At 42.7% G+C, this 19,093-nt stretch overlaps 1 protein-coding gene across 4 annotated transcripts in view; it reads left to right on the forward strand.

Moving 5' to 3' along the window:
- The window catches only part of LOC147012787 (noelin-3-like), a 51,184-nt gene that overhangs the window by 22,619 nt on the left and 9,472 nt on the right, over positions 1-19,093 (forward strand). Inside the window, exons 1-2 of one of the 4 annotated variants that reach the window (XM_085853973.1) lie at positions 4,311-4,840; positions 9,811-9,960. In XM_085853973.1, the coding sequence (XP_085710099.1) occupies positions 4,803-4,840; positions 9,811-9,960 (188 nt within the window). In that variant the 5' untranslated portion in view covers positions 4,311-4,802. Of the gene's footprint in view, positions 1-4,310; positions 4,841-7,350; positions 9,422-9,810; positions 9,961-19,093 lie in introns of those variants that run through there. The other 3 variants (XM_085853971.1, XM_085853970.1, XM_085853972.1) reach the window with 3 other exon arrangements.

Raw genomic sequence — 19,093 nt, forward strand, 5'->3', positions numbered from 1 at the left:
TTGAGAGGTGTTCGGATTGTTGATTTTGACTAGGCCTGAAAGGGCCTTTTTGAATGCAGTTTGGCCGTGGTGTGCCTCAAAACTTTCATTATGATATTGTTGGTATGATCTTTCAGTACGAAATGAATAATTTTTTTTTAATTTTTTTTTACATTGTATTATTGAGAAAACCAAGCAGGCAGAGTGAAAGATATTTGTAGACTTTCATATATGAATAGGCTTACATATAGGGAGCTTGGGGAGTGGAGGGGTGTGAAAAAAACAAGTTTTTCAAAAGGCTTCGGAGCCAAAAGTATGGCATGAGGAAACTTACCAAACTTTAGAAAGAATGTGTAACACAACCTGAAAAATGCATAGAGATTAACATCTGTGGACTTGCACAGGGCAATTTCTTAACGGTTGTGGAGGGGGGAGGGATGATTTTTAATTCTGTCTTGTATTCAGGAAATCCACTTTTAGTGAAAGACTTGAAACAATTGTCTTTACGGCACCAATGAGCAGACAAGTTTCCTGCCAAAGCATAATATCCCGAATCAGGTGAAGCATTGATATAGAGGAGCCCTCCAACAACCCTCGATCCATTTATAATTGTGACGAAACAAAAGTAGCTAATTTCACTCTCTGGTAAATATGGACTTGTCATGGTCACTTCACAGTAGTTCTGCTGCTTTTACTGTCACAAGAAAGCCTCACGATTTTCAACAACTATTGGCAGAAGTTACTGTGAACATCACTTTGGACATGTCTTATTCTCGAGTTTGAAAGATTGGTACCCATCTCTACTTACAAAGCATCACAACTGACATGGAGAATCCTCCAAAAGGAATCTTATTTGCACCATAATTGTTCCTCGCATCGCAACAAGCATTTTGTAGCTGTGTTCCAACTGGCCACTCTAAAAACTCTCAAACTCGGTCATTCACCTGGAACACGGCCTTCATCTGTATTGGTCGTGTATCCCCGCCACTTCAGAAAGGCTGCTTTTCAAACCTTACTCTTTTTGTTCACAAACAACATCTAACCCAAACAGCCTCATGAGCTTCTTTATCGATAGAATATGTTTCTGACCGACTGACTCATAATTATATCTCAGTAAATCCAAGATGTTTGCTCTCCCAAACTTTTATTCCCATTTATCTATTTCCAAGAAGCTCTTCATTTTTATGTCTTCCCTTCTACAGGTCTTCACTCTTCCCTTCCAATCTAACATTTAGATATTTAAGGTCCATGTGCCATTATACCAGTTAACATGCTCACGTCATGATTTGGTGACAGGCAGGGAAGCCATATTGTTTTTCCTGTTTCTTTCGTTCTTTTCTTTCTTTCTTTCCACCAAATTGCAATTTCACACCATTCCCTTCATTTCTGAGCCAATCTTCTCCAAATTTAGCAAGGAGTGAATACGCCCAGAGGTACCTCGGTCCATTATTGTGTTAGCAGTCAATAACGATGAACGTTGGCACAAAGATGCTTTCAAACAGCTCCATACAAGATGCATTAAAAAGTCTGACTAATCTTTGTCTGGATTATACAGGGATCTATGGTCAAAATCTCATTTGCAAAATTATGGTTTTTGGCTTGCCAGGCCAATTTAGTTTGACCAATCCAGACAATGATTCCTTGCAGTCCCTGCACAATGAAGTAGATGGACAAGAGTCTTGGTCTTTTCTTTCGATTCTATGGAGTCAAAGGTCAAAATCAGACATGAAATTAAGGTTTGTAGCCTAACAAGCATTTACATTTCAATCAATCCAGAAATAACTTGATCCATATAAACATATCTTACCAAAGACCATTCTGACACAGGCAGGTAAACATTCGTCCGACATGTTTTTATTTTCTTTGACAGAGGTCAAAGTGGAGGGAAGGGGGCAGAGGAAGACAATGCATTCACTTGCAAATGCCCGAGACCAGTTGCCCTCACCAGAGGAGAGGGTATTGCATTTTTGTCCAGTTGTCTGTTTGTTTGTTGTTCCGCACAGAACGTGAGTACGGCTTTTCTCTGCAACCACTTGTCGGATTGATCTGAAATTTTGACCATAGGAGCAACTCGTCATGTAGAAAGTTGTAATGATAATTACGACATCATAGGTTATGTAGTGTGGCAGCCATGTTGGAAAAAAGGAAAAAAACTTTGGACCTCTAGGTATCTCTGAAACCACACCATGGAAAAAATTGAAACTTGGGACAAGGATAGTACTCCTCAAGGGGAATAAGAATGATTTTTTTTAATGGTGTCATAGGTGCCTTCGTTGGGACATCATAATTGCATACAGAGAATGCTACATCTGATCAGTATCAACATTTTTGAGGGTCATCTTGGGATAAATTGGTTGTCATGTGGTTTGGATGTCATTGGTCATGCAGTTTGGCACCCATTAAAAAAGTGAAAAAACCACCTCCAAAAATCTTCTCTGAAACATGAACAGATCGACACAAAACTACAGCTATGACTGCCTATCCATGAAGAACGACACATTCCCACCTATGATATCATCGGTAACATGGTTTGGCAGCCATATTGGATTTACCCTAAAACATTTAAAAACCATCCTTTTTGTGATTTCACTCACCACAAAACCAAAGGCCACTCAAGGTGGGGGCTGCATAAATGAAAGTATAGATATTAAATATAAAGGAATGTATTGACATTCCTCTTGAATTACGGTCGCTTGGGATTGAGTGGGAAGGAGGATGCAGGTAAACGATTCCAAAGTGATGCAGTCCATCCATCCGTTGGGTCCATACTCTGTGCAGAGCGTTGGTGCTGCCTATGCAGTCTCCTTGGCTATTGGGCACAATCCTGTATGGGTCGCCACTCCAACACAGTATACCAGCATGCTGGCACTCATTTTGCCAACCTCAGAAGGATGACAGGCAAAGTCAACCCCACCTGGTATTAATGCAATAGCCGAGTGGGATTCGAACTCAGGATCCTCGGATCCCACGCCCACCACCCTAACCATTAAGCCAACACCAGGCATAAAGCAATGCAGTGCTGGAGAAAAAAAGTAGAAGAATACCTCATCGTCTTATTCCTTGGGACAATATGGATAGGAAGAAACTGTCAAACGTGGAGAGCGATTGTAAGTATGTTCAGGTGGAACAACCTGTAGGAGATCCTCAGAGCACATTCCATGGTAATATCTATAGAAAAGGCTCAAATAAGCAACAGAGCGGTGGATTGAGAGAGATTCCAGGGATGATGCCAACTCCTGTCCCACCAGAATGGCAGCTCATCACTGGATTCTGTCAAGGACAGTTAGGTGACAGGCCGGAGCACCAGCCCAAATATGGCAATGATACTCCATGGCAGGTCGCATTGTGGCCTTGTGAAGATGGAGCATCGCAGCTTGAGGAAGGTATTGTCAAGCACAAAATCTTCTCCTGAACGGCTGGACATATCGAGGGGAAACCACATAAATGTTCCCCAAGCCTTGGGGATACCAGGTTATTCACGAATAATTGATGTCACATGGTCTGGAAGCCATATTGGATTGAGCAAATTTTTTTTAGAAATTCTTTCTCTTGAACCTTTTAATCAAATGACGTGAAACTTCACAATTATGATCTCGTAGTGATGGGGAATATAAGTTTTAAATTTCAACCTGATTGGACACGTGGTCTGGCAGCCAGAAATTTTTTTTTTGATCTGAGTTTTATTTGTTTGGTTTAAATTTTTTAAAAAAAGGCTCACGTGGCTACGCCTTGGGGGTCTGAGGGTGGAGTAGTAGCAGCTGAAACCCGAATCCTATCCAGGTTCCTCCTGATGACTCTATCTTTGCTTTTTGCTTGATTGGGTTTCTTCTGATGACTCCAATCAGAAATAACCCAATCAGGACTGTACCGATTTGGTCTTCCATTTGATTTGAATTTAACATATTTTAATCCCATTCTAAATTCAATTGAATAATGAATAATAAAAAAGTCATGTGTCAGGGTCAGGTGTCAAAGCGGGGTTGCATCAAAGCGCGACATCTTGGTACCCGGTCATCACTGCCAGCAGTTATAAAGTGGCAGTTCTCATTATGTCTCTTATTAATTATGTAACACACCAATACACAAACATCACAGAAAATAAGGCCTGACAAGGGTCTGTATTCTGTGATTGCTCTTTTTCTTGTTGTATTTTTTAATTTGTCTGTTTATAATTTATACTTTCAACTATGAGCACTATTCTTCTGGAACTCTGTCTCATATTACTTTGTTTGTCCTCCATCATTCCATTGTCAGCATTCAACCATTTCCTCAAGCTTTTTGCAGGTGGAGGGGTGGGGAGCAGTGTGTGGGTGGATGTAGGATAAATTCAGGAAAAAGAGACAAGAGGATTGGAAATTTAAAAAGAATCCATACCCTCTCTACGATACCATTCCTCTGAGCTTCCACAGCAACTCTTGGATGTACGTATTCTTCCAGGAACCCCCTCCTGGTTAAACTCACAAAATCCAATCTTTCCATCCACCTCCGATCTTTTGTTCTGTACAACAGCTTTCCTGAGGTTATGCTATCCCACTCCTTCCAGGACTTTAAGCAAGTGGTGCACTGCCATTTCATCCCCTGTCCCTACCCAGGATATTTTCGATCTCAATTAATCCCATCCTCTTACTTGCAGATTATTGTGTTTCATCCCCTCTTCTCTATATCTCTTTTCTATTTCATTCATTGCATTGCTTATTGTGTCCCACCGCTGCTCCGCTGTCAGGTCGTACACTCCATCACCTTGATCTGCCATTAGCTTCGACCTTGCAAAGAAAAAAAAGAAAAGGGAGGCTGGGAGAGAGAGCATAAGGGAAGGAGGAGGAATGTACCCTGCACACAAGAAAGGAAGTGCAGAGAGGAGGTGAGAGAGCATTTTGTTCCATGACACATCCCATGCTTAAGTATGGAGTGTGTTGTAGAAGAAGAACAAAACTCTTGGATTTATCACCGCAAAATTATTCATATCCATATTTGATCCTCTCGAGTAAAAGAACATACATTCAGTAGATTTGAGAAGAAACGAGAAAGAAGTTGCACAAGATGCAGTTAAGTTTTTTTGAGTCATTTTGCATTTTCAAGATGCAATTCCTAACTGCTGCTCAAAAGTAAGTTACAATTTCAATAGATCCAAACCTGAAGCTACAACACATCCTTTAAAAACAGCTGCTATATCTTAATTGCCTCGTCGACATGGGAAAATGGCTCAGATACAAATCCTCTTGCAGAAATATGTTGATGGCTTGTGATCACACCGGAACGAAACGCATTTGCTTGAGGAACGAGACAGCAATCATGGGGAAAAGGAGTTGTGGTAATATTTCAAAAATTAAAGAGGTCAAAAGAAACAACAGGGATAAAAAGAAAAATATACAAGTGTTTTGCAACATTTAAATTGGTTTCTGATATCATGATGCAGGAGTACAGCAAGGTATCTTGCTTCTTCCTGGTTCTGCAGACACTTGAGAACCAAGGTACAGGTAGGTCATCGATTCTTGTGGAAAGACAAATTGCCATGACATGAGGTGAAATCACTGATTTATTTTGGAATGATTCTACATTTCCTTCTGACAAAGTACCATAGATATCTGGATTCTGAGGATTGATTTTTGTGGATGTTAAGCAATTTTAAATTTAATTGCACCATGATGTTTTTTTTTTTTTTAAATAAAAGCTCAGTTAAAAAATGCAGGAAAAAAAAATATATATATTTAATAAAACTGCACGTTTTTATTAATGCCATCTTTAATGGTTATAATTATTCCCACCTTCTTGTGGGGTCAGCCAGGGAATGTGCTTGACCCTTTTCTTTTACAAACTACCTATCGAGACCAGGCCTGATGTTCGGCTGAAGGTGGAAGAAATTTGTTCAGGTTGCCGGCAGTAACTCGCCTCCTCTTCATGAAAGATGCCATTGGATCTCTTAACTTCCACCAATGACTGGCGCTGGTAGACAGGTCCTTCACGCTCTTCCAATGATGGACAGGTCATACGCTAATGTCTCGGCCTGCATGCAAACCATAAGGATGACAGATTACAGCTAAGTCAAGATTCAAACAGGCTACAAGCCGAGACGAGTGCACATACCTCGAAGCTATCCTGCCAGTCCTGCCCATTTTAATTAACAACGGTAGGTAATTTTCATCACATGAAAGATGGAAAAATACCAATTCAGACTGTTTGTACAATGGTTGCTTTAACCGCTGGATCCCTGCGTTTCACCACAAAAGCTATTTCAAAGTGCCAAGGCCTATTCTTACACGTGATAATAGGCTGTTGAGTTGTGTGACCAAGCAACAACACAGTAGAACAGCACTGATTTATTTATCTTTGCCAAAATGGCTCGCAGCACATTAATCTACCATGGCCTCACTTATTTCTCCAGCTTCAGAATAGATGACCAAGAAATGCCAACTTTTTATCTTTCAAAATACAAGTGCATTACTGATTAAATATATTTATATACTTGCACATTAAAAAATATAAAATGTTGGCATTTATTGTACTTTTCTCTCATTCACAGAACATCTTGAATGCCCCTGGTAATAGATGCATCTGTATTTCTGGGCTCGTTTCATTGCGAACTCAGGTGTAAATTGGGGGTTTAAATTTGGTGATTCAACTGAAATACCGACCTGTTCATGAGGTTAAAATAATGTCAGGATGAAAGGGTGGAAGGAATTATGTCATTTCAAAGTTAAGAAATAGCTGAAGGAAATAGATAAGAAGCTCACTCAAAAGGATTGTTGTGTTGTTGTACTGAAATTGCCACAATAGTCAGACAGGCTAACGTTATTTCCTTTTAATTTGTAAGTGTAGATCATTTGGAATTTTTGTACCACCGCCGACAGTCGCCGGAGACATTGTTTTCAGGTTGTTCATCCGTCCGTCCGTGATTTCCTTTTAAATTCACTTTATCCACAACCACTTTTCCAATTGACATGAAATTTTCACCATAGGAGCGACTACTTATGCATAATGTTTTAATGATAATTATGACATCATCAGTGATGTGATCTGGCAGCCATGTTGGAAAAAGGTAGAAATGTTGGACCTCTGTATCTCCAAAACTGCTCCATGGAAAAAATTGAAACTTAGCACGTCAAGTACTCCCTTTGGGGAATAAGTCTTGTTCAGCATGATATCATCAGTGAAGCGGTATGCCAGCCAAAATTTGACGTGGAGAATGCTTTATCCGATCAGTATGAAAATTTTTGAGGGTCATCTAGGGATAAATTGGTTGCCAGAAAAAAAATTGATGACGTCATCAGTCACATGGTTTTTCAGCCCTTTTTGGGGGGAAAAACGTTTTAAAAAATCTTCTCCAAAACGGCTGAATAGGTCAGGTGAAACTTTGCAGGTATGACCGCCTATACATGAGGAACAATAAGTTCCCTCCCTTTGACGATGGAGGTCACATGGTTTGAAAGCCATATTGGATTTACCCAAAAACCTTTTTAAAATCCCCTTGTCCAGAACTGATGGACAGATCGAGGAGAAACTTCACACTTATGTTCCCCAAGCCTTGGGGATACCAAGATGTTCACGAATAATTAATGTCACATGGTCTGTCAGCCATGTTCGATTGGACAAAAATCTTTAAAAAATTATTTCTTTTGAACCGCTTCATCAATGGACGTGAAACTTCATAGTTATTACCTAGGAGTCATGTGGAATATATGTTTTAAATTTCAACCTGATTGGATGCATTTGAGAACAGCTGAAGGGATTTAAATCAAAGTTGGTACAAGTTTGTATCGTGATGGAATAGTGTGGGTGGAGGCATATCTGCCAGTCAGAACATCGAAGAGAAATGTTCTAGTTTTATTACTGATCTCACATTTTGTATGTGATACAGATTAGTGTACACGATCCAGATGAGTGTCCTGGGTGGCTGGCATTCCTGGGTACCCAAGACACTCATCTGGATTACATACACTCATCCATTGTCCTCTTAAAAAGCAGAAAGGGATCCAAATTTCTGTGTATCTGGCAGCGTGCAGTGTGCTCCAAGGCACAAAGGTGTTGGAAAGACCACCTTTGGGTAGCCAGACACAAATCAACTCATGTACCGCACCTTGTAGACTGGAGTTCTTGTGAACCAAGAGGAGCACATTCAGCACAAAACAGTCCATTAAAACCCCTGGCACAGTAATATCTGTCTTCAGTAGTTACCCCCTCATTAAGAATTCCACAATTACCCACACTCACACCTGTACAGCCCGTACAATGACAGCTTGGCCTTCAATTTTGACCGAGCTCAATCTCGTCCTTGGCCTTCCCATGTCTTATATGGTGCAATGCTCTTCATACTCTGCTCTGAGCTAATGAGTGAGACTGATTGCTCACTCATCCATGTTTAGGACAATCAGAGGCATTGTCCTCTTGACCAGCATTGACCTGGCCAATTGCTTCATCCAGTGATGGAACTTGTTTCCATCTCCGAGAGACAGCTCCTCCTTAATCACCCCCTTTGTCCCAGCATGCACATACCCAGTGCCTCCATGGAGGAACAGATACTTTGAAGGTAATGCTCTCCACTGATGTGTGATTGAGTAACCATGCTGAGGCACCACTGAGTTTGAATTAAAACAAAGGACATGAAAGTCCTCACGGACATATTACATTCATAGGGAAAAGAAAGGCAAATTTCCATTCTCAATGGATTAAATTTGTCATGGAGAATAAAGTAGATACACAAGACTTCAACACTGAGCAGCATAGTAAAAACTACTGTCCATATTAATAAAATAATATTCCTAAATACAAAGTTGAAAAAAAACTTCGTCTGTACCACATTATATTCCACCTCCAACCCTCTCTTCTCCCCCTCCCTTCTCATTATAGCATACTCACATGGGGATTATTTCCTATTTTGACTTTCAGTCAAAATAATATGTCTAATATCCAAGTAAATATACATCTTTGCTTTTTTGTGGCTAAACTTGAAGTCAGGTTATTACGTTAAGTTGCGACATTCCCCCCTCACTGGGATGAAATTATGATGATCAAAAATGTGAGCACCACCAAGTAGTATGAGCAGCTTCGTGATTTAGTGGATGCAGACTCGTGGTATTGCCCTCACTGGTGTTGGCTCATTTTCCATGGCTACTCCGTGGAAAGTGGGAACCTGTCCAGGTTAAATTCTAGTCTTAAAGCATTCACGACATGCACTATACCAGACCATTGACATTCCGTCTGAACTAAGTCAGGGAGGTGAACAGTTCGATTGGGTCTTTGTAACAGTTTCAAAATGGTACCTGGTGCTTCCTCACTTGTTGCTCAGCATTTGGAGGATGGAGTACAGACAAACAAGGCATCGCATGGTGATCGGAGTGGAATGAGATTCGTAGTACCCCCACTGACTGCGGAGAGAAGAACGACATCGCGAGATGGCATAGCCAGCACTGAGAGTACTCTGGGAAATGATGTTACTTTCCCCAAGGTCACCGCTGGGTTTGTGTGATGCTTCTAAAAGTCAAGTTCAGTGTTATGTAATTTTTCCACTTTACATGCGTGACCGAGTGACCGTTCTTCCATGAGTATCATGTACTGTGAAAGAAAATTTAAAATCTTGACAACTTACCATAAGCATCCCGGCATTATTTTAAGAACATGGACCTTCACCACGACTAACCAGCCAGCATCCTGTCCAGCTTTGGCTCCTGGCAAGCCATACGAGTCGGTGGTGCCTTCGGTCTTCCCAACTGAACACCCAGCGTTTAACGTGGAATAATTATAAGCCGGATAACTTGTTTTTCGCTGCGAGAGTCTTGAGACATTCTTTCAGGTGGTTGCTGTTTGTGAGATTTGGCAATGTGTCATGTTTTGCAGCCACGACGTCCGGTACCCGAAGGCAGCTGGCAGGTGTTTAGCTCGGCACAGGACCCCAAGGGCCGCTGTGTGTGCACCGTGGTGGCACCGCAGCAGCGACTGTGCTCGCGTGATGCAAATGGGCGGCAGCTGCGTTTGCTCTGGGAGAAGGTGGGTTGGCGATACATAATGTCCATGGAAACATACATTGCATTACTGGACGAAACTGATTGTCCTCCACAAGATTTGTGTGCGTTTTGTCCTTGGCACTTGCAAAGGTGAATGGCCTTTTGTGGTGATCGTGACTGTGTGTAATGTTCGGATGCCTAAATGTGCAAACTATGCTGAGAGTATGACAGAGCTCAGGGCTAGTCCTATGTTTACACTTAGTGGGTATTTATTTATTTATTTATTTATTTATTATTTATGCATGATTGGGAGGGGGAGGGGGGATCGATTAAGAAAATGATTAATATATTTATATATATATATATATATATATATATATATATATATATATATATATATATATATATATATATATATATGTGTATATATTTAAGGGAAGGGTGATTGGAGAGAAAAAGGAGTGGAACAGAATGTTGGAGGAGGAAGGTGAGAAGGAAAAGCAGGTTTTGGAGGAGATAGGAGTATGAAGAGGAAATGGAAGAGGGTGAATATGTAGTAGGGAATATGTGGGGTGTGGAAAAATTCCCTCTGTAGTAAAATAAAACAATAATCCTTTTGCCAAGCAGTGCAGAGCATCCAATGTATTTGCAAGGGAATGTTCGTCTCGGTGAAGGTAAGTGCCGGCCTGTGTCAGAAGACAAGATCAATGATGGATGTTTATCATTTGATTGTTGATCAGAGTATGTTTACCGTCTTGGGAGCAAAACCCTTGATCCTTCACAGGTGTGATGGAAATGCCATCATTGCATGAGTAAGTAAGGTGCGGTTGATGATTCAAATGAGTAAGATGTGTGCAAAAATTAATAATTAAAGCACACGTTGCTTACTCATGCAGTGATGGCATTTCCATCACACCTGTGAAGGACTATATTGCATGCAGAAACCTTGGGAGGTGGCAATTACCCTGTGGTGCACCTGTCACACGTTTTGTCCTCTGGGGGTTGACATTTTCATGCCAGCAGGAGTTTTGGCACCACGACCTTTAGATCAGATCTTTTGATTATCTGACCTGGTTGGTCCTTGCTCACCATGAGGTTAGAGTCTCAAGCCGTTCAACGTCATAATGCCCTCATCATGCATGGTCAAATGAGCTTCTACCAAATGCTTCCATCACCTGATCGTGCAGCCATTTGTTTGCTTGTGTTTTCACCAGTCACAGTTATTTTACAACGTCTAAAAGCACATTTATACTCCAACTGCAAAGTCTTCAACAATTTAGTCCGGGAGCCAACCGATCAAAATTAAAAAAAAATTGCCCGGTCTGCTATAAAATTTTTGTGTTGATTTTCATAAAGAGACACCCTTTGAGTATATGAAAACCAATGTTGGCAATGGTGAAACTCTTGCGCAACAACACAGTCAACACTTTTGCGAGCCCCCTCTGATAACACAATGTTGGCAAAAGCGAAGATGTAGGATGGGGGTAGGGGTAATTCATATTGTCCTAAAATCATAACCACTAAACCTATATACACAAATGACCCCTCTTATTAAAGAGGAGTTCATTTCCTATATCACAATTGGTGTAGATTTAACCTACCTACAATTGACAAGGTTATATGTCAAACAACAAAAGATTTATGCAACTCAGAAATGCTTGACTATCAATGGGGTCAGGAACAAGAACATACTTTTACATGCCATGGTTTTAAGGAAGATAAAATTAGAAATGGATTAACACAATATTGTGACATGAAACATCCTCTTCAGAGGAAGAGTCACTCTCTGAAACAACTCCACCTCTCTGACGAAGGCATATGCATGTCACTCAGCAAGGCACAGCAGCCTTTTTGCATGAACATCGTTTCAGACATTTGGATAATTTGCACATGCAAGACACCGTTTTGTCTATGTTTGGCTTGGCTGGCTTAGACATGAGAATTGGGACCAGTTTTCCATTGATAAGGGTTCTGCCAAATGTTGTGGCTGGGGGAAGTGCTCGGTCACTGAGATGTGCACGTCTATACAGAAGCAATTGATATAATGCTCTTAAAACAAGGAAGTAAAACGCATCTTCTGTTGCTGGCAGTGACCTAAGGTCTAATTTTGAAGAGACAAACATATGCTGCCTGAGGGTATCCAAACAGCTGAACCCTTTTTGGCCATGCAGAGCAGTCCAGTATACTCTGGCCTCATCAATGACACATTCTGTTGCTGCCATTTCACTATCTCTTCCAAAATCAACAAGGTGGGGAAGGTTTCCTATCAGTCCCAGAGAAACCTGTGCCGCTCTTCTTTTCACAGGAACACAGGCATCATCCCAACTGACTGGAAGAGGGGCCTTGTTGTCCCTCTCTGGAAAGGGAAGGGTGATCGCCAAGACTGCAACAACTACCGAGGGGTGACGCTGCTCTCAGTGCCGGGCAAGGTCTTTGCTCGGATAATTCTTGATAGGGTTCGCCACCATCTGCTTGAGCACCAGCGTCCAGAGCACTCAGGCTTTACACCAAAGAGGTCAACGATTGACCGTATCCTTGCCCTTCGTGTCCTCACCGAACGCAGACGAGAGTTTCGGCAGGGGCTGCTTGCAGCCTATGTTGATCTCTGTAAAGCGTTCGATTCAGTGAATCGGGATGTCCTCTGGAGGATTCTTGGTCTTCGTGGGTGCCACCGAAACTGATCGATCTGATGTCTGAACTCTACTCTGGTACTGAGAGTGCTGTGAAGTGTGGTGGTACCATCTCTGACTTATTTCCAGTTATTACTGGAGTTCGTCAGGGATGTGTACTTGCCCCTCACACTTTTCAGCACTTGCATGGACTGGATTTTAGGGAGGATGTCGGAGAGATCAAGTTGCGGTGCATCGTTTGGCAATGTCAAGATCTCGGACCTTGATTTTGCAGATGATGCAGTCATCTTTGCGGAGACTTTAGACATCCTCTTGGGGGCCCTCGAGGTGCTGAATGAGGTCGGAGCCGTTGGGATTACGGATTTCTTGGGTCAAAACTAAGATCCAGGCTTTCGGTGACATCTTGGATGCTGCTGTCCTGTCTGTGTCTGTTTGTGGTGAGGATGTTGAGGTCGTGGATAGATTCACTTACCTTGGCAGTGATATTCATGTCTCCGCAGGTTGTGAGCCGGAGGTCAATAGACGTCTGGGTCGGGCCTGGGGAGTCATGGATTCACTGGATCATGGGGTGTGGCGCTGCCGGTACCTGTGCGGGAGGACGAAAGTCCGAGTCTTCAGGTCCTTGGTACTTCCAGTCTTGCTCTATGGGTGCGAGACTTGGACTTTGACCAAGGATCTGAGACAGAGACTTAATTCCTTTGGTACCAGGTCTCTTGAAGAATCCTTGGCTATCGCTGGTCGGATTTTGTGTCCAACGAGCGGTTGCTGAGAGAGACTCGGATGAGATTTGTTACCTGCATAGTCCGTGAGCGTCAGCTGCGGCTGAGTGTACATGTGGCTCGTTTTCCTGATGCTGATCCTGCTCACCAGATGCTCTCAGCGAGGGAGTCTCATGAGTGGAGGAGGCCAGTGGGCCGACCACGTGCCTCATGGTTGCAGCAGGTTGACCATCATCTCAAGGAGATGGGGATGGGCCTGGCATCTGCCTGGGGGATGGCCAGATGGAGGCCCCTGGAGTACCGGCGGAAAGTGGACTCAGCGACGCACTGTTCTGGCACATGCTCCCATACCTGACCTGACCTCTTCTTTTCCCCTTCTGAATGGGTAGCTCACTGTGTCACATCCACACAACACATATGTGCACAGAAGTGTAGCTGCGACATCAAGAGGATTTTCTGGTACTTCTTGCTCAACACTTCTACCAGCTCATGAATAGGTAGGTATTGATTCTGCCGTTGTATCCAGAGTTCTTGCAATGTGTTCAAGCAGCAGAAGTGATATATACACAGCATAATTATATCTGTATCTGTTGCATGCACAACAGCTCGATGGTGATCAAGATATTCCACACAATATGCAAGATGAGCAATAATCCTTGTGTCTGCCTCTTCATGTTCTTCACAAGGTAAGTCCAGAACTGAACTTGATGCTGATGTGATGGAAAGAGTGTGACCTTTGTTTTCCATCATACCACCAAGAATGATGGTCACTCCATCCGGAATAGCTTCAGGACTCTCACAAAGGGAAGTGCCAATGAAGTTCTGAAGATTTCCTTTATTTCTTGGATTCTTCATGAGTAAATTCCAGTCCGGAATTTCTAGACTCTTGGATGGTGAGAATTGTCTTGCCTGGTCTGTCTGGTTTCTCCTCTGCTGCTCATCACCCTTCAAAGTATGGCTATCATCAAAATCATACTGATCACCAATGATGTTGACACAGTTGCACATTTCAGGTTTCAACTGCAGGAGCTTGTGAAGATACAGCTGGGGAAGTTCACCAAATGTTTTCACACCCATTTTTTGGTATTTATTTACAAATGCCATTGTGTCTACCAGATAAACTGTGTATAGGTCACTCTGTGGTAATGATGGCAGCTGTAAAACAACATCCTGCTCAGCTTCAGCAATTAGCACTGCCACGAAATCAGACTTGTTGCCTTTGCGCATTACAAACCCCTGTGCTAAGCGTGGATCAACCTCAAACAGGGATGATGGGTAGTCTGTCCACTCATGGGAAAATGCAATCTGTCTTGTGACTGGGTCGGCATCTCGATAGAAACACAGCACACGTGTAGCTGCAGTCTCATCTTGATAGATCCTGATTAAACTCTGTTGCCTTGATGGGTTTGATTTCTTCTGTGAGGAGAAAGTTACCAGCTTCAGTGGTTCAATCTTAATAGAGACCACCTCTTTCTGCTTTCATAATGGCTTCCATGCCCTTAGCTTGAGCATGGACCAAGTCTTTTGAAGCATCCTTCTCACCAGTTGCTCTATTGAGCAGATCCACTTGGTTGTTACACTGGAATGGGTTTATCATCTGCTGGCATATCACTTTCTTGATCTCCTCAACATGCATATGTTCTTCTGTTGCCTGCTTATGTGTTTCTCCATGATGAGTAGATTCCTGTTGGCCTAGATTAGCCATAGACTTTATGTTCTCTGATACAGCTGTGAGAAATGGTGCTGTCTTCACATATTTATCTCGAGCAGCTGGTGCCTGAGATATGCCTTTGAACAGAGATGTCTTCCGTTCATTGTTATATGTCTGCTCCAGGGCCATGTCACTCCAAACACCATTGAATTTTCCTTTGGAAGAGTGAACTGTGAAGTACCCAACCTGGATCCAGCAAACCTTAACCGAACTGTGTTCAATAGAGTAAGAGGATTTTGGGGGTAGGGGTAACTTTGGTTGACAAAAATGTTAATTTTCTCTTTAAAAATTGATAGAACTCACTCAAATTTGCTGTTTTAATTAGCCATGGATACCATGTTCATATCACATTAAGAGAAATTAGTATTCTAATGCAGCATCTGCCTATGATAAGAAAAGTTCTAAAGGCCATCTTCAAAAAACGTTATTTTTAAGGCATTTTTCACAAAATTATGTACTTTTACGAGGTTTACTTCCACAAAGGCAATTTTTTTTTGTCATTTTACAATGCACTGATTGAATTCTTACATTTAGTTCACATTTATTTTTAATGAATGTGATTTTTTAATTTTTTTAGAAATTTTATTGACAATTACTGTTTTATCAAATTTTTCAAATCTTCCTCAAACAAAAACGTCCGCCAAAATTTTTCGCAAGAGCTTATGAATTGCCAACATTGGTTTTCATGAACTGCAAACATATATCTAAACATCCTGGGGGTGTAAAATTTTATAGCAGAGGCTGTAAGGTCCAACCCTAAAACAGCCTCGTACACAGGTTGGCTCCCGGACTAATTATATGGAGGCTTCCAAAAGGAAAGGGAGTGTACAGTAATGGGTGGGAGGAAAATTATGGAAAAACATGCACTGATGGGGTTGGAGGGGCAATAAAAGTTGTATTATTCTTACATGCTTATCATGTGAATATTCCATTGTTCCTTTTGAATACATTCGTGATGGATTTCAGGAAGAGCAGGTGGAACACATGAACCTGTTAATAGCTTTCCTTTCTGTGCTTGAACACGAAATAGAAATGGTGCCACACGTTCAGCTGCTACTAATCATGGATAAAAGAAGTCTTATGAAGGAAGATTGCCCTTGGCTTCTGATTCTGATGTACCATCCTCTGCTTCAGAGTCTCGGTGCTGTCAAAAGGGTTTCTCGGCAAGGGTTATACTGGGTGGTTTGCCATTGTCTTCTCAGCAGTAGTTATGATACAGGAATTTGGAATTTGGCTATTGTATGAGCTTAAGCTCACCTACTCTTTGCGAAGAACACCGTGGGATCTTTAATGTCTACAAACTAATGCCAGCAGATGGGATGTCCAGTTTATCGTCCATCCTAGGGACGGCCCACACATTGATGAATCACCCTCCCTGTGAAACACCGGGATGACAGTTCATAGCTGGATTGGGATTCAAACCCAGGTTCGACAGCTTAGAGAGAGAGGTAAGAGGGTGGCCCTCCAGGCCATCCTGCAAGCCCGTCCTTGCCTTACAGAACACTTTATGCAAGGGTACAAGCCAAATGGAATTGAGGATGCACTGGGGAAGCCTACCAGTCGCTTCACTAAAGGGTTTAATCAAAAGATAGCATGTTGTACTTCGCAAACATATTGTATCTGTGACTCTCAATGAGGATGTTAAATGAAGTGAAACATGAAAAAAGGTCGTTTTTTTCTTAACTTCTTGTTGTTATTATTTGTATGCTTCTTCCGTGTACTTTTATATATTTTTATAATCCTTCAAAAAATATTACGGCACTGTCGGACCCCGACATTTGAGGTCCCCGCTATTCACGGACCCCATGTATTTACGTATTCGCATTAAAAAAAAAAGATTGATTTTTCTACACTTCAGGACCGGTCCACATCCATCCACCGCTGCTGATATTCACTCAGCCTTGGAATTCTTCCACAAAAAAAAAACTGTCCTCTCTTATGCACAGATTCATCCCATCTCATCTTCAGTGATCTTACCCATCCGCCTGCTCTTTGTACTCTGAATCCTGTGGTGAGGCAGTTGCTTTAAAACAACTTGGATTCTCCTCCTGGAAGGTAAATCCGGCTGAAGGCAACCTCGGATCATTCCACAAAGCCCGCAACAAGTGTTTGTCTACCATCAAGAGAGCCAGTGTCAGGTCAGGTCAGATTAGATGTCACTTACTGCAGGTACCATGTAAACCTGCACTAACCTGTTCCATGGTCACGTTGTCGGCGACTAAACTGAGGAGGGTATCTGATATTTATCCCCAGCAGGATGAAGAACAAAACCTGTCAAACGGTTGAGGAGCTCCTTGTGAGCCAACGGCCATCCACATCTCGTGCACAACGGTGTCTGTGGACATCCTCCTGCAGTTGGGTTAATTTTGATCGGGAGGTTAGTGGCAGGATTTGCACTTCGGCCACCATAAAAACCCATCATTCCGCATAACATTCTAAAAGCAAAAATAAATCTGAAACCCACTCCGTGGGAGTACCGCCTGTGCAGCTGCCCTTCGCAGGGCAGCTCACTGGAGGAACGGATTGGGGCAAAGTCTTCGGGACCCACATTCTTTGATGATAGGAGGAAATACACGGGGTAAACTTCCTGGGTCAGATTGTGGTCGTGTGTGTCGGAGTGGTGTTGAAGTGACGTCCACCAAACGGCGGTCTCCTTGGGTTAACTTGAAGTGGTCCCTTCAGATGGGTGCCTGGAATGTCCTGTCGCTAAGAGAGGATGATCACCTGTCTTTGTTATCACGTGAGCTCAAGTGTTTGGACATCGGGATTGCAGCACTTTCTGAGGTTCGTAGACTGGATTGTGGTGAAATCATGGCGGGTGGTTACAGCTACTATTCGTCTGGTCGCTCTGATAGTTACAATGCCCAAGGAGTTGCTGTAGCTGTGTCCAATTAGCTGACTCCAATGATAATTCAGGAACACCTGTCAACGAGCGTATTATGAGACTAAGGATTCGTCACTCATTGGGTGTCATTTCCCTGGTCTCTGTTTATGCTCCGACTGAGGCGAGTGATCTCACCGTGAAGGACGCATTCTACGCCACGCTCGAGTCTGTGGTTGATCAGTGCCCCAGACGAGATACACTTCTAGTCTTTGGGGGATTTCACTGCATCAACTGGAACTGATAGGGATGGTTATGAAACATGTGTTGGTCCCCATGGGTCAGGAACTATGAACCAGAATAGCACTAGGTTCCTTGACTTTGCAAGAAGTCATTGACTTAGGGTGGCTGGTTCATGGTTTCAGCACCCACAGGCTCATCGCTGGACATGGTATTCCAACTCTGGCGGTGTGGAAAAGGAGATTGACCATCTGTTCGTTGATGGTCAATGGAAGATGATCCATAACTGCAGGGTCTACCAGAGTGCTCAGTTCCTCAAGACTAACCACAGGCTTGTTGTAGCAACTCTTAAGTTTCAGCTTGAATCCAAGAGAATGTTACCATCCCAGACTAGGCTGGATGTTGGCATACTCAAGGATTAGAGGGTAGCTGAGGAGTTTGCAAATAGGCTGAGTGGAGAGTTGGGGGGGGGGGGAGTCTGGGTGGGTCAGGGAATCCTGAAGAGTTGTGGAGTGCCTTCAAGACCACCATCCTTGATGTTGCCAGGAGATGTCTTGGAACCCACCATCGGGCCAAGAAGAATTTCATCTCTCAAGAGACACTGGATACCATTGCCCAGAGTCGCAGGGCCAGGCTGAATGGCAGAGCTGAGCTGTTCAGGGAGCTGAGGCATAAAACGGTACATGCACTGAGGGTGGACATTTTGGACGCCATCTTGAATATCGCCAGAGTGCTGGGAAATGTTTTTTGTTGACATCTCAAATGTGTTGTAGGACCATAAAAGGAAGAAGAAAAAAAGTTGGTTTGGTAGAGTCCTTGGGGGGGGGGTGCACAGATACCCTCTGTAGATAGTTGACGACAAAGGGTAAAATGGCAATATCGTGATAGTGGGGTCACGGTTGGATACAAATAAAGGAATGAGTGAACAATAAAATGGGAGAGAGGGGAAGCGAATAAATTACAACCTACAAATAAAAGGATGGGGTTAGTTTAGGTGAGGTTCATGGGGGTTGGAAAGATTGTGGTAAGGGATGGGGAAATATGGTGGTACATTA

This window comes from Eptatretus burgeri, chromosome 14 (genome assembly GCF_056783735.1).
Source record: "Eptatretus burgeri isolate ZD-2024b chromosome 14, Ebu_testis_v1, whole genome shotgun sequence".
Lineage (NCBI taxonomy): Eukaryota > Metazoa > Chordata > Myxini > Myxiniformes > Myxinidae > Eptatretus > Eptatretus burgeri.